At 33.9% G+C, this 15,628-nt stretch overlaps 1 protein-coding gene across 1 annotated transcript in view; it reads left to right on the top strand.

Moving 5' to 3' along the window:
- The window catches only part of LOC143445355 (myotubularin-related protein 13-like), a 66,246-nt gene extending 52,011 nt beyond the window's left edge, over positions 1 to 14,235 (top strand). The window contains exons 27-44 of the mRNA XM_076944403.1: positions 896 to 1,066; positions 1,482 to 1,678; positions 1,988 to 2,115; positions 2,944 to 3,081; positions 4,536 to 4,670; positions 7,122 to 7,328; positions 7,566 to 7,711; positions 9,146 to 9,287; positions 9,463 to 9,634; positions 9,728 to 9,834; positions 10,907 to 11,050; positions 11,960 to 12,048; positions 12,121 to 12,226; positions 12,314 to 12,394; positions 12,478 to 12,612; positions 12,730 to 12,822; positions 12,900 to 13,031; positions 13,480 to 14,235. Coding sequence (XP_076800518.1) covers positions 896 to 1,066; positions 1,482 to 1,678; positions 1,988 to 2,115; positions 2,944 to 3,081; positions 4,536 to 4,670; positions 7,122 to 7,328; positions 7,566 to 7,711; positions 9,146 to 9,287; positions 9,463 to 9,634; positions 9,728 to 9,834; positions 10,907 to 11,050; positions 11,960 to 12,048; positions 12,121 to 12,226; positions 12,314 to 12,394; positions 12,478 to 12,612; positions 12,730 to 12,822; positions 12,900 to 13,031; positions 13,480 to 13,572 — 2,416 coding nt within the window. The 3' untranslated portion in view covers positions 13,573 to 14,235. The remainder of the gene's footprint in view (positions 1 to 895; positions 1,067 to 1,481; positions 1,679 to 1,987; positions 2,116 to 2,943; positions 3,082 to 4,535; positions 4,671 to 7,121; positions 7,329 to 7,565; positions 7,712 to 9,145; positions 9,288 to 9,462; positions 9,635 to 9,727; positions 9,835 to 10,906; positions 11,051 to 11,959; positions 12,049 to 12,120; positions 12,227 to 12,313; positions 12,395 to 12,477; positions 12,613 to 12,729; positions 12,823 to 12,899; positions 13,032 to 13,479) is intronic.
- The last annotated feature ends 1,393 nt before the right edge of the window (positions 14,236 to 15,628 follow it).

The following is a 15,628-nucleotide window of genomic DNA, read 5'->3' as shown; positions in this document are numbered from 1 at the left end:
GAAAAATGCCCCTCTCAGTGGTGGAAACATAATACCGAAAATTTTCCCTTTTTAAGTGAGATGGGAAAAAAATTTCTCTCGTCACCATCTTCTTCTGTAGAAAGTGAGCGCTTATTCAGTACTGGTGGAAATATTTACACGCCTTCACGAAATAGACATCGCAAAAAATGGGGAAATGTTAATGTTTCTTTACTTTAACTTTAGAAATTACAACTTTGATTATTATTATTGAACATGTTTAAACAAATATGCTTGCCACGAGTACCCGCCACGAATTACTCTGTTAATGGCATCCTATATAAGCAGCCTAAATTGTGTAGAACGCTTAACAACTGCAAACAGTTAATTTGTGCTTTTTTGTCACTTGGATTACTTTCGTTCTTTTATTTTATTCTTGCCAATAAATGCATGTGATGTGTAGTTCTTCGTTTAAAGTTTCATAAATTTTAATTTGGTACGACTACAAGTAAACGTTCCTTGTTAGCCAGTAGAAGGTGGAAAAGAGGTGATGCCCATGCATCAGTGAAATGGCCGATGCATCGGGTTTCCGATGTTTAACATCGGCAACGGTACATCTCTAGTGTGTACACTTAATTTAGCTTTATATGAAAATGTGGTTTATTTCTCATAACTGGAAAGATCCAAACCAAATGGTAAATATTATAGCTGTACAATTGCAATGTCTTACAAAACATAAACTTTCATATTGTTATCTAAAAATTTAGAATAATTAACAGATTTTAATTTTCTCAATGCCATCTTGTATGTTGTGAAATTTTAGTATAAATATAAAAAGTGTTTGCTATTTAATGCAGTGTATTGTGTTGACTATTGCAATTATACTTTTTTACATTTATTAATAATAATATTAATTTATTTGTTTTATCTCCTTCAGATTTCCTGTTGTTGGCGAAGCAACTAAGAAATTTCTTTCAAATAAAGAGACTATACAGTCTTTGGGAAAATGTTCTTGTGAAGAGGATTACAAGAGGCTTGGTCTAATTGGTACAGATGAAAACAGATTTCGTATTACAAGAGTTAATCGAATGTTTGATGTTTGCCAAAGGTAGGACCATATATTAGTGAGATAGAAAGTCAAGTGTCACTTAAATTTATTGGAGTCAACCTTTTTCTAATTCTCACTATCCAGCTAAGTTTTCTGGTTAATTCATTGTTTGGTCACGCTGCACTTGTCTTGGGATGCATTTAACCACTGTCAAACCTACCATAATTTTAAGTAAAATGCTGAACTACTTTTGGCGTTTTGTGTTAAGAAGATTATATGACTACTTCATCAACATTTTTATGATGGTGATGAATATGCAATATTGCAATATGTTTTATAGCAATATTCCATTGCAATATGTATTTTAGCACCCTCACTACTACACACAAGTTATTCACCACTAGATGGCCAGGTGATAAAAAATTTCGCCTGATGACAAGCGCACATTACTAGAGGTTTTATAATTTTGTTACAGTTATCCTGCTTCGGTTGTTGTTCCTTTATCAATATCTGATGAGCAACTTAAATCTCTTTCTCACTGCCATCATCACGGAAGATTTCCTTGTGTCGTGTGGAAGCTCCCATCGTCAAATGCTGTGTTAGTTTGCTCCAGTGCAATTCGTAACAGAACTGCCAGCACGTTATTTAAGCGTGGACATTCTACTCCTATGTGTAAGTGTGAGAACCCTAACTCATTATTTTTAAGCAAACATTTCCCAAATGGTAGGTTTCGGGCTGACAGTGTAGGAGTTGTAATGTACTAATTTAATAAGTGTATTTTGCTTAAAACTAGTTACAGTTATTAAGTTAGCCATACGGTGTGTAGTTTTAGTTGGATAGGAAACTTAATGTGAAATTGATTTTTCAATAGATATTCAGTCTCAAAAAATGTTTTTGAACCCTTGATTTGAGTAAAGGTTTGCTTACGATGTTGCATTTTTATTAGTGTTTTTATTACTATATATGTTGTGTTTTTATTAGTGTCAGATGAGGGCACTCTTGGATCCTCATCAGAAGAAGAAAGATTTCTTTTGAGCATTGCTTCGATAATGTCTCCACAAGCTTCTACCTCAGTGGTAGATTCGCAGGTTTCAAGAACAGATAAAGAAGTAAGAGTGATGGTTTTGCTTTGAAAGTGGTCTGAATATGGTATTGCGCATTTCAACCCACATTCGATTATAGTTAAACGGTTTATATAACACAGTAGTTTTACATAGTGTGTTGTTAAAAGCTTCATATACTGTATTTATTTGTAAGTTGCATCCCCAAACTCAGCTCAAAAAATGGTGCAAATTTTTTTGGAATGATATCATTTGCAAAAGTCCCACACTCATTATCTTGTTCAGTTTGTCTATAACCCTACTGGTCTGCTTTAACTCTTTTTATTTCCTGTAGTTTAGTTGCTTTAATTATTTCTTGTTGCACTGCATAGTCATGACAGCTCTGTAGTTGTTTTCACTAGTTGTGTACATGCGTTTTAATAGGTACTATGACAACACCTCAAGCTGCTTTGTGCTAAGTTATGAATTAGGCAAAGTCTAGTTAGTTGAGCAAAGTCACCTCTTTTACAGTAATTTAGTTTTAGGGTGGACAAAAATATACCAACGAAATCTATTTTGTTATTTTTTCAACTCATTTTTAAGTTTTTAACTACAGCTCGGTTAGTTAGGTTTGTAATTTTTTTACATGCAACACCCATTAACAGCAAACATTATTTTACAAATAAGACCATAATTTTTTGTGTTTTTTGTCCTGGAAAAATTGATTAAACCCAGATAGTGTATACTTTTTATTTAATTCAGCTCTATAAAAAATCTGAATCTGAATAGTTACCATGGCAAGCATTCAATGATCTGTTTGTATAGTACAGTTACCTTTGGACCAATGGCAATAAAAGATGGTTATTATTATGTTAAATTATATAAAGTTTTGTTTAGGCACACTTCAGGCCACTTTCAGCAATAAATCCAGCTGGATCGACTTATTCTGGGAGAATGCTAAAAAATCGCAAGTGGGGTTCTCTAGCACGATCAAATGGTAAAGCTGCTATAGAGAATATGAAAAAGAGTCCACATGTAAGTTTATATCCAACGTTAACAAAATCCATGTCATGTAAATTAATCCTCAATGTGAATTGAGTCAAAAAGCTAAATGCACGTTTATCTTGTTATGTAACTTGTAGGATAACAATGAAACCTATTATGTATGAAAATTGAGTTTTATATCTGCTTTGCCACCTTATTTCTTGCATTGGCCATAAATCACCTTCAAATGAAAACATTTATCCCAATTTGTAAACACTACCCTGGTACTTTAGTAGTTAGAACTGCGGTCAGCAATGTTTTAGTGCTGAGGAGCGGAAATTACATCCACAACATAATATGCTGGCAATGCAGACACATGTATTACCAGGTCACATTTACTGAATTTGCATGTTTTGAACTATACTGACTTTCCATATTGGCTTTTTTATTAATGCAAAAACCTTATGACAAATATAATTAAACCTACGGGCATGCCTATGCCTTGTAGCAAATATAGGCACTTCCAGATTTATTAAAATACCATGTGTAGACATTTGCAAGTATAGATAAATATTAGTTTATATTTGGTACTTGTCTGTGTCAGAGTTGGCAGAGCTACTCAGTTACATGGTAGCTTCTAGGAAAACTTGATGAGGCTTTCAATAGAGAAAAGGTGGATGACACTTATAGTTTTTGTATGAAATGTAACAAGTTTCCATGATTGATTACATCTTAGAATTTAACCATCTTAACAACAGACATACAGAACACAGCATGGAGCCACCAGGAGCTGTTTTGGTCTTCTTCTCGACAAAGCAAATTTAAAACCAGATAAAAGACAGCTAGCACTTATATAGGAAATGATCTTAAGCTTAAAACTATGAAATCTGCTTTGAAACAGATTTTTGTTCTCAAAAACAGGAAATTATGCTGCTTTGCAAAAAAACAAAAAGTTAAATCCCATGGACAAGTATGCTCTGCTTGTCAATGCAAGCTGCTTGTCATGTTGTAGTTGTAGCCTATTAATTATACCATAAAGTTAGAAAGCAGCTTAGTAACTTTTTTTAGGCTCAGTATCTAGTAAGAAAGAATTTGAAAATATATTATTGTCTGCATTAGCTAATTTATCTATGTTTCAAAAACATATTCGTTCATTTCCACACAGCTTCTTTTTGAAAACCAAGACTCCACCCGGTATGGTCAAAGAGTAGAAATTACAAATAGCTTTTCAAATACATACGGCATTACGAAGTTAAAATAAACGTGACTTGAAACGATGAATTCAAATGTCACAACAATTTTGTTTCAAAAACAAGCACAACTATGAAAACTGATTAATTATAGGTTTTTGTTTTCCAAAGTAGTTCATTAGATTTCCTTCAAAGCCTCATCTTTTATTTCCAAGTGTTCTTTTACTAACCCATATTTGTTCCCATTACAGGTCATTTAATCACATTGAACATAAATCCTCCAATCTTTTATATTTAAAGCATTATACATTTTAGAGTGACAGAAAAGTGCAATCAGCAACACAGTTTTCCATGCATGGAATCAGTAATGGAACACTTTTACAAGAGAATTTACACAGTGTTCCTAACAAAGCTCAACTTTATGTGCTTGTAGACAAATCTCAACTGAAGGTGATTGATATTCATTTTTGTTTGTATCTGTAGTTTTAAGTAACTACGTTTTAGCGCAGGGGTGTCAAACTCAATCGCACCAGAGGCTAAATCTCAAAACCTGTTTAACGCCGCGGGCCGTAAGGATGATAACTGATTGAATGTTTCGTAACTTGATTGACCGTTTCGCGACACAAGTACATGAATTTGAACAGACAGCAAAATAACACCAAGTTTTTGATGTTTAAAGCTCGGTTTATTATTCTTCTTTGAATACAAATCCAACACGTCGCACTCAATAATATACCCTACCAAGAAATAGAATAAAACCTTACCTACCACGAAGTAGGCTTATTATTGAAAACAAGGCTTTGGGAAAACCAGTGTATTTCACAGAAATTGGGCCGCGCAATCAGTTGGAACAACATGAATTGAAAAATATTTTATTAAATATGTGCTGAATTGTTCGATGTTTACAGAAGCCGCTTTCAAATATGAGCAAAAAGTAGACCGATAACATGAAAATGTAAAAAATGAATGTACGCGGCTTACAGTATACTATATAACTATAAGCTCATACGCAGATATGCAGTAATAAGATTCCGTCAAACACGACAGTACTACAGATAGCCTACATCAAAAAATGTAAATAAATCCATGCATTTGAAAGTTAAAATTAGAAAATGCATTAAAAAGTTTGGCCATATTGAAAGGTGCTGTACTGTTAGACTTGCCAAAGTTAAACCGAGGCTGCTGAATAAGACCATTTTTGACAAGGCTATTTTTTATTATTCTTCTGTTGCAGCCCAGGTTACAAGCGATAGAATAAATCTATTTATTCTATCGTATGGTGGGGCAACTGCTGTGCTACTGTATTGTGCGATTTGTTATAATCTTGTTTCTTGCTTGAAAAAAGTAAGTTATACTGTACAATCATCTCGCGGGCCGGAAATAGTTCAATGTATGAAATAACTAGGCGGGCCACGTTTTATTGTAAAGCGGGCCGGATGTGGCCCGCGAGCCGGGAGTTTGACATGTATGTTTTAGCGGATAGTAATTGGTAGTTTCATGTGTGGTTTTGTACAATAAACTATCACTACAAAGCCCGAATGCCTGGCCATTGGTACACCTAAGATGGACTCTGGGTTGGTTGAAATGTATGGGCTTTTTTGTGCATGATGTGAAAATGTAATTATAACAACATGGTTAATATGATGTGATTGATACTAGAGATTGAGAGTTCATAGCCGAGTGGTTGAGTTGACCTCATTTACAAATGAATATAAAATTTGGACCATTGCAACAAAAATTTGTCGACCACTGGTTTTGTATGAAATTCAATAAATATTAAGTAACTAATAATAATAAGTAATATTAACCTTAATCAAACCATTTCGGGACCAAGGTTGGACCAGGACCGTATTGTTTCGATAGTAGAAGGGAAACCCCTTTAATAGGAGAAGACAAGTTTTCAGAAATTTTGTAACTTTGTTTCGTAACTCTGGTTTTAAGAATGGTTTAAACATTTTCAAGGCTGCAATACAACATAACATTAGTGATGCAGCTGTATTTTTGTTTGTTAACCGTCCATTAATTGCAGGCTATCATGCTAAAACCTGTGGAAACTACATAATTATTGTAGGTTGAAAGTTAAAGTTAAACCCCAACAGCTTCAACAAATACTGTCTGCTGCAAAAAAGAGCTTCAAAGCAGTTATTACCTATAATATTTACTGCATTATGCATATTTTGCATATAATATTGGGTCTTCATTTACTAATGAATATAAAATTTCGACCATTATAACAAAAGTTTGCCGACCACTGGTTTTGTATGAAATTCGCTGAATATTAACATGTCCATATTGTCTGACTGTGTAATGCTAAATATGCAATCGTTCACTTCAACGTTGGGTTAAAAAGTGTTTTGTCACATGCATTCAAGACACTTCAATAGCACTAGCATATTACAAATGGACAGACATTTGTAATGATAACACAGCAAAGTAGTGGCGGGTCAAACAAAAATATGGATAATAGTTGCATGGTTTTACAAAAATGTTGGCTGTGCACAAGTCACCGATGTTTACACAACCACAGCTATAATTACGCTGCAACCACAAAGCGTAAGACATTATGCAATTGATTTATTTTATACTTTTTCATGTGCACTTTTTGTTTAATGTAGCTATATCAAATGAAATTTGTTGTTCTAATTTTGTAAAACCTATGATTAGTATCATAGACTTTGTTGGGTTTTTTGTTTGTTACTTTTTTGGTTGTCTTTTTTTTTTATTTAGTTTTACTTCCACACTACCCAACCATGCAGCCCCTATAAATTCAGTCAATTTTTAAATTAGTTCACTGGAAGTAAGCATTTGCCAGATGAAAGTTTTTGTCAGTATGTTTGCTTCTTATTTTCTATACATTTCTACAGAGTAGTGGGTGTGCTATCATCCATATATTTTTTTTAGAACATGAAGCATGAACAAAGTGGTAGAGTTGTATTTGTTGCTGTGGATCTACCTGAACCAAAACATATTCGTGCTAGCTTCAAAACTCTACTCAAAAGCTGCTTGCCTGTTGACTCTGCTGTTTCCACATCTAGTCATTCCCAATCAGTCCAAACAACTACGCCTAGGTTTCTGAAAGGTGTTCAGGATTCCCACTGGTTGGAACAGGTGTGCATTAGAATAACGGGATTGTACCATGATTCCACTAATACCTTTTCAATTTTTTAATGTTGTTATGTTGTTAATATATTTTTATATTTTTAAACAGTAAGAGTTCTAAACTATTTTTACTTTAGCACTTAACTAATCAACAAGTTATTAAGTAAACAAGATGTGCTAGAAGTTAATATCGTAAAAATAATTTTGAACAATCATAACAAATTCTTATATCCCTGTGTTAAACAGGTGTCACAGTTGATTCTTGCTGCCGGAACAGTAATAGATATTATGGATATTAATGGCGCATCTGTTATGCTGGCTGTTGATGATGGAGCTGATGCAGGACCTCAGTTATCATCATTAGCTCAACTTTTGATGGACCCTTACTATAGGTGAAGTTAAAGGCTCAAAAATGAAGCGGTTAACATGCCAGACTGACAAGGATGTAAACTCATGTTCAATCCCTAACAGCACTACTTACTTGTTTGAGCAAAAGTGCTAACAACACTTGTTTCTGATCCGTGGTTATGTTAAACAGTTTCAAATTTGGGCAGAAAACTACTAAAACAAATAAAAGTACAACAGTTACAACCCAGAAACTGCACACTGATAAGCTAGGTAACCAATGCTTGAATTAACCACGAGCAGAAGCTTTATACTTTGTCGATTTTAAGCGAGTTCGTGCATCTGTCTGGTCATGTGATCTCGACTCGTATAAATGACATGGGTTGACATGCTTGGAAACGGGTTGGGGTATTTTACTACAATATCGAAAAATAGTGATCACTTATTTGCTTTCTAAAGAGACAGAATAAATATTGGAAATTCATGCTTAGGCTTAAACACCAACTTGACGGTAGTATTGCCAAAACGTTTGAATAGGTTATCATAGCCATGTTATCGCTTTGCGCATTATTCATTTGTGCGCATGAAAAGTAAGTTGTTGACATTTGGAAATTTTAGCAATTTATTTTAAATGAGGTCCCAATCGCTGGTGTTGTGTTGTAGATGACTTTTCAACTTGCCATAAATTAACCATACAAATAAATACCAAAATGATTAGAAATTTTTACTTGCACCTGACATGCTTCGTTGACCAAACTTGACTCACTTAGGCTTGCTCATGTAGCTGGTTTGTGGACTTTGACACAATTGTCATGAAAACAAAAAAGTACTAAAAATTGTTTGGTTTGCTAAGAAATAAGGTTTTAAAATGTGTTCATTGCTACAAAACACAACGTCCTTCAATTCTTCAGTATTTGCATTTTTTTTAAATGTCTATGATATGACTTTTAAGTAGAACCTGGAGTAACATAAAGTCAAAGTGTACAGTTATAACTTCAACACTTGCTTAAAGGCAAATGAAAGAACTGGTGTGTTAGAATTTACTGTAGTGTTTGTCCTTTGTTGCGATTTCAATATATGTCAGTTGGATAAACGCATTGCTATAGGTTGCTTTAGGTCAAAAGAAATCTACATCTTAGTGATGTCACTCCATACTATGTTATTAGTAATTTGTAGCTAAAGAAAGGACAGATAACTTCCAAAAGGTAGGCAGAAACATGAACCATGCAACAATCACTTTAAGTCACACAAAGATTTTCTCAAATCCAGGGTATAGATAACCATACCACATTTCAACAATAGGAATGTTATATGTTACACTAGGAAAAAGGTTCATGTAAACAAAGTTATCGTATAACTTTAATTACAGTACGAATGGTAGTTTCTCATAATTGCAAGGCACTTCATTGTAAGCATTAGCTGTGCTAATATACTTTTTATATAGTAAATATTGCTGTCTTACTTTGTTTATTACGTTGCAGAACAATTACTGGTTTTCAAACACTTGTTCAAAAAGAATGGTTATCATTTGGTCATCGCTTTTTTCATAGAAATCGCTTTAACAATGTTGATTCTAGTGGCTTTACCCCTGTGTTTTTAACTTTCCTGGATGCTGTGTATCAGGTTTTATTATAATAACGACCTACATCTATAAAAAATATCAAATATTTGTTTGCAGTATATTTACATCCATGCTAAGACTTGTTTCTGCTTATATTTAAATGTTTAATTTCAATTATGCCTCTTCAATATTACCATTGGTAAGTGTGTATTAAGTAGGCTCATTTTATTTTCATAGGTTTTATGTCAGTTTCCTTTGTCATTTGAATTCAATTCTTTCTATTTGGAAGTTATTGCTTATCACTCCGCATCAAATCGTTTTAACACATTTTTACTTGATTCTGATCTTGAACGGCTTGATGTTGGAGTTTTGTTTGACAACAAGTCAGCACAAAGAACATCTCCTGAAAGTATGTGGAAACTATTTTCGTTTTTTGTATGATATGGCATGGTCAGCTTAGCTTATTTTAGTTTAAGCTAAAAATTCCTTTGCACGGCTTTAGGGTCATCTCATCGCAGACCCACGAAGTCTCTCTGGGATTATATTCAAGAGGCAGATAATCAGTCTGCAGTGTTTCTGAATCCACTTTACTGCTCCAATTCCTCAGAGGTTAAACATTGGTTTTGAGTTATAGTTTACAAGTGTTATCACCCAAAAGATAATTTCTGGACATCGAGACCAAAAAGACTTCATTTACTTGTAAACATTTAATGTCAGCAAACAGTATGATAAATATAATGGAATGGTTAGTGGAAGTGAAAAGAATTCGCACTTTGGCACCAACTCGATATAAGCAGTAGTCAGTGCTCCTCAGAATTGTAGCAAAAAAAATCTATTTAAAAAAATTGTTAGACCATAAGAATGTTGTTTGTTATTCGTTCCATTTGGATTCTGAGCATTTAAAGCTCCTTTTCTGAAAAGAAAAAGTAAAGTGACTTAATCTATTCTCAGTCTACCAAAAATATCTATACAGAATCCCAAGAATCAACAATTCAGATGAAAAAACAATCGTGCAAATGTTGAAACGCATGCTTCAAATACTAGAATATCCTAGCTGGGAAAAATATCCAGAATTTTAAATCTTAAAAAATTCAAGCTTCAACAATCCTTTTTCTTTATAAGCCAGGCCAATACTATTATCAGTTTCATAAATAGTGCTTTCATTAGGCAAGAAACATCAAAATTCTTTTTCAATTTAATAATAAAGTTGTTAACAAATTTTTGCAAAATGTTCACTCCCGAACCAAAAACATACAAACATTTATATTTTATATCAAAAGCGGCTGCATTTTAATAATGAAACTATAAAGGATAAGTAGGATTCGGAAAACACATAAAAATGGAGTTCCAATCCTTCGAGATTCAGTTTTTAAGGATTCCTTATTTTAAAATGGGTAGTTACATATAAAAGAGATAAAATTACACTTTCAGATTTTGCTTTCAGTGGAAATATATGATGATGATGATGATAATGATGATATATATGATGAATATACTATGAACAAAAACACACAAAAAAATATACACATAATCTACAAAATGGACCTTTACCAGTAGCTTCAATTAGATTATTAGAAGATTATATTGCAACATGACTCTTTTCTGACCTTTCTGTTTAAGTTGTTGTATTTGTTTTTTAGAAAAGCTAAGTTAGTTTTTAATGGATGGTTTTAATTGCCAGATCCTGAGACCAGTGGGTGTGGTATACAGCTTACAAATATGGCCCTACTACACTCGGCAATCACTTAGTGAGGGCCCTCCATATGATAGTCTTTTAGGTGAACTAGCAGCTGGAACCGGTCACAACCAAGAAGACACCACTGAGGTATTTATTGTAACTAGAATTTGTCATGTGTCATTTTTAGCTTTAGTTATAGCCTGATGACTGATTAGTTTCACCAAAGCTCCTTATCTGAAACAATGAAGCAAATTAAAAACTTTTGCAAATTAACATGACGTTATAACATCATTATTTGCAGAAGCTTAAATTTTGAAATTTCCACAGTTCATCATGTCCAAAATCGCAATTAGATATTACCGCTTGTATACAAAAATTGGTAGTTCTCTAAAACAAAATCTGGTTGTAAAGTTAAGATCAGTAATTTTGGCACAGATTGTAATTTGGTTTCGCAGTACCAAAATGTTGTAATCAGAACAATCTCTAGTGCATAACTTTTATCTTAAATCTTTATTTACTAAAACAAAATAACTAACATGTTTCGGACCAACTTCAGTTCTTCATCAGAGAAAAAATATATTTAAAATTGACTTTTTATATGACATGAATTGGTGGAAAGAAAGTTTAGTTTCCTTTATGAGCTTTATGACAAAACAAACAAATAGTAGCTTAGGAAACACAGAACCACAACACTATTAAGCAAAATAGGTCACAAAATAAACAGTGTGACTAGTAGTTAATTAACGAAATGGATTTTAAAATTTATTTTACATAAACAAGAAGTTTCACATAAAAAAATTGACTTGATAACTCATACAAAAGATAAATTTTGGCTTGGCAGCCTTTACCACCTTTCAATTTGTTTGATTTGATTTGTAACTTTCTGGAAATTAGCTACTGTTATAGGTAGTATGTAAGGTTGTTGCAATGGAAGACCTGATATGTGGTTATGTGTTCTTGATAGTTAAAAATAAAATACAATAGTGTGTGTTACAGCTAGATTTGAAGATGTTATACAAGGGCAGTAGCATTTTATTGTTTTTTTTTTTCATGCAGACAAGTGGTGTTTGGGGTTCGGTCACTGGAAGAAGAGTGGTGAATCATTGCTATGACAATGTATTTGATGCTGAACCTGACTCTATCAAGTTAGCACGGTTTCATTAAAATTGTCTACCTCAACTTCTAAAGTCTTGTGATGTACGTGTTTATGTTCACAGAATGTTGCTAAAAGAGATAAATACTTTAAATGATGAACTTGGCATTTCTTCAACGTCATGGAAAACCCTCTGGAAAGAATGTTGTGCTTCTCAGTTTTCAACTTGTGTAAGCTGTACCTCATTGCTTTAATACTTGACAGTCTACCACTAAATGTATTTCACTCAACTCTATGGAAGTGTGTTTAATCTACAGATGTTACCGCAGTCCAGAAAAAAAGTGCAATGTGACATTAAAAAACTTAACGCACAAAGGACTGTGAAAGTGATATCACGGGTAAATATTTATTGATATCATTTAACTTCTGACATACTCTGTAACATAAATGACCTGGATCGTTGTGCACATTTATTTATAAGAGAGTAATTCGCGAAGAAAGTCTTGCTTTGGAGAAGATTCCTGAAGTAGGGCCACACTCTGATAATGTCTCTCTCCAGAATGATGATATTGATGCCGTGTCACTGTTTGAACAGTTCCGAACCAATGCCATTGAGGTATGGCATTACTGTTTTCAAATTAATTGGAACTTCAATCACAACTTAAGTTTAGAATACTAATAGTAACAGATTAGTTTTCTAAAGAATGATATCGATATCGAAATGGTAATGCAGGTCAGAACGTACGAAGGATCTCTATGGAAACAAGGAGCTTATATGAAGCAATGGAAATTGCGTTTTTTTGTGTTAGATACCACGAAACATGAGGTTCGTGCTTCCTTGTACAACTTCCACTATTCTGGTTGTGTTCTGGCCGCTGTAATTTCTGATGTCATATATTTCAGCTTCGTCAGTACGAAAATCGAGGTGATATTACTTGCAAGAGTATCATTGACCTAAAAGACCTGGAATCTGTTGAAATATTGGATTCCATATCAGGAGCTCCTAAAGGAACAAAAGAAAAGTCTTATCTGCAGGTCAGGCATCCACACTATTGCGAGTTGCATCCATGAGCATAACCTTTTTTCTCACGATCTTTTTGAGAGGACATAGTGGGTTCTGAAGGAAGAGAAAGAGGGAATTAATTGGTTTAGTCTAGTAATTATTAATTTTTGGCTTACTGTTGCAGCATTTGTTACCAAAGCAAAACATTTTAGTTGATTATAATGGGTGAATGTTTGGCGTGGGTGCAATTCCATGCAAAACGTTGGCCATCATAAATGATTCATTAGGACGTAGCTACGCGCAGTTACGCATGTTACATACTTTAGCAATAATATAATTCCTTATGTATAATAACGTTTTCTGTTTCTTTTTGATCTTTTGTGGTTTTCAGTATATCAAAATAGTAGTATAATAAAATAGCCAACAACATAATTGTTTTTCTACTGCTTTGCGTATAGTTAAACACTGTTTTAACCGTAGGTCAAAACTTCAAAACGGTTTTACCATTTTATTGCCGATGATCAAGAAGCAGCAAGAGAATGGATGGACAACTTGCAGGCGGCTTTACAATAAGCTAGATTCAAATCAACTACAGCACTATCATTTTTTTGCATTTTGCGATGCTGTTTTACTGCCTAGGAGGCCAAAACTTCACCCTGAGACGATCGTTTAAACAAAATTAACAGATTCGTTTTAGCATTACAAGTTACTGAAACTGAAAAACTCTCATAAAATTCTGAATTACACACCCCAGTGATTCAATTTTTTTAATCAGTTGTAAATTTTGCGACATCAGGGATTGTGAACCTTTTACAAAGTTTTATGTTTGGTAACAGTTTTTGTTTGTCACAGACGATTGCATTGATGTCATGAACATTTATTAACTTCCTGTTACAACTTATTACTACATATAGGTTAGGTGTTTTGTTAACTTTTCCGCAAAACTTACAACTAAATTAAGCTAACTAGAAACTTTAAGACAAATGCAACTTGTGTAATAACTTTTTTCAATGGTGTAATTAGTGCGTTATTATTTATGATAGTATATTTTGTTGTTAATATGTATTTAAGAAACGTAATCGCACTTTTTTGCAATTTTGCTAAAGTGTCCGATAAAGTCGCCCGATACCCAGGCGTGCGTGTTTGGGAAAAGCTACCTATTACTTGGGTTTAGGGAAATTTAAACGTTGACGACGTGTAACTTGTTTCTTGATTTTATAAAGCTGGTGGTATGCGTCTCGTCTACGAACATGATCACCTTTGTTTTTTTGCGGCTTGGAAAACAAACGTTATAATGATGTGTAATCTTTAAATTTAAGTGCAAGGGTGCAACAGTATACTAGTTTCAGAGTTGGCGTGAATACTACATAGTGCCATGTACGAAAATTTGGGATATCTGCCTATTTTACAGCGTCCAAGGAGCTAGAATAGACTTAATATAGACAGGCTGATGTGCATGGTAGGTTAGCCAGGTACAAGAGAAATACTGTATATCCCAAATTCCCAATTATAAGCATGCAAGTATTTACCGTTACTTGGATTTTGGTATTGGCTGCCAAACAACTGCGAGGCTGTTAGCAGCAGAGGGTACCATAATGATTGCATGCACACGTTCGAGCTTTGGGACTGCAAGAAACAAGAGCTGTAATATTTCAGGAAGTACGTTACATCCGTACCATGGATAACAGTGAAATGATTTAGGGAAACATATTTAGCCTAACAGCTGGGTTACACGCATAGATATACAATAAACATTTCGTTTACACGTCATGAAAATCGTTCTATATGGCGTTCCAAAATTGTACACGATAAATTGCTAACTACTATTATTCGAATTAATGCTGGAATTCATATAATTTGTGCTTCGGACATTTTGCACGGTCGGCGAGGTGGTCAGACATAGAAATTATGCGTATTCCATTTTGGTCGCTCCTTAAGTGTTCCTTTTTCTCATTTATTTTGACAAGTGAGGGATCAAATGTCGCCTCTGTTCCGTGGCACTAAAACCCTAGGTACGCCTCCGATTCCGTGGGGGTGCAATGTCATTAGTGTGTAATTTCGTAAATACGAAATAAAGCAATATTGCTTCAATCGCCTGTTGATGCAATTCCATATGGTTGCAGTTCTTAAACGATCTAATGTTTATATTCTATCTATGCGTGTAACCCAGCTTTTAGGCTAAATATGCTTTCCTAGATCATTTTATCCATGGTACGAACGTAACGTATTTCCTTATGTATTACAGTACTTGTTTTTTGCAGTTCCAAAGCCCAAACGTGTGCAATTGCGTTTGGGTGCAATGCCGTGGCCACCGAAGCTGAGGAATGCGCTTCAAGGCTTAGTCCAGTAATAATAACTTCCTTTCAATTTTTTTAAATTGGTGGTGGTATCGAAAATGTATATACATTCATTATAGACTTAGAGGACTTGCACAATGATATATTGACGTCACACATTTATTTTCGCTTTGTTTTGAAATCAGGAGTTGCTCAAATTAGTGATGGCTGAAAAATATAGCCTCAGTAAATTTGAAGGGTTGTTAAAATTGGAACCAAAATTATGATATAACTTATAAAGAAAGTTGCAGATTTAGGTGTAGAAGATCCCTATTTACAAATGGCATTGGGTA

This window comes from Clavelina lepadiformis, chromosome 2, assembly GCF_947623445.1.
Source record: "Clavelina lepadiformis chromosome 2, kaClaLepa1.1, whole genome shotgun sequence".
Classification (NCBI taxonomy): Eukaryota; Metazoa; Chordata; class Ascidiacea; order Aplousobranchia; family Clavelinidae; genus Clavelina; species Clavelina lepadiformis.
This window is presented reverse-complemented; position numbering and strand designations above follow the sequence as displayed.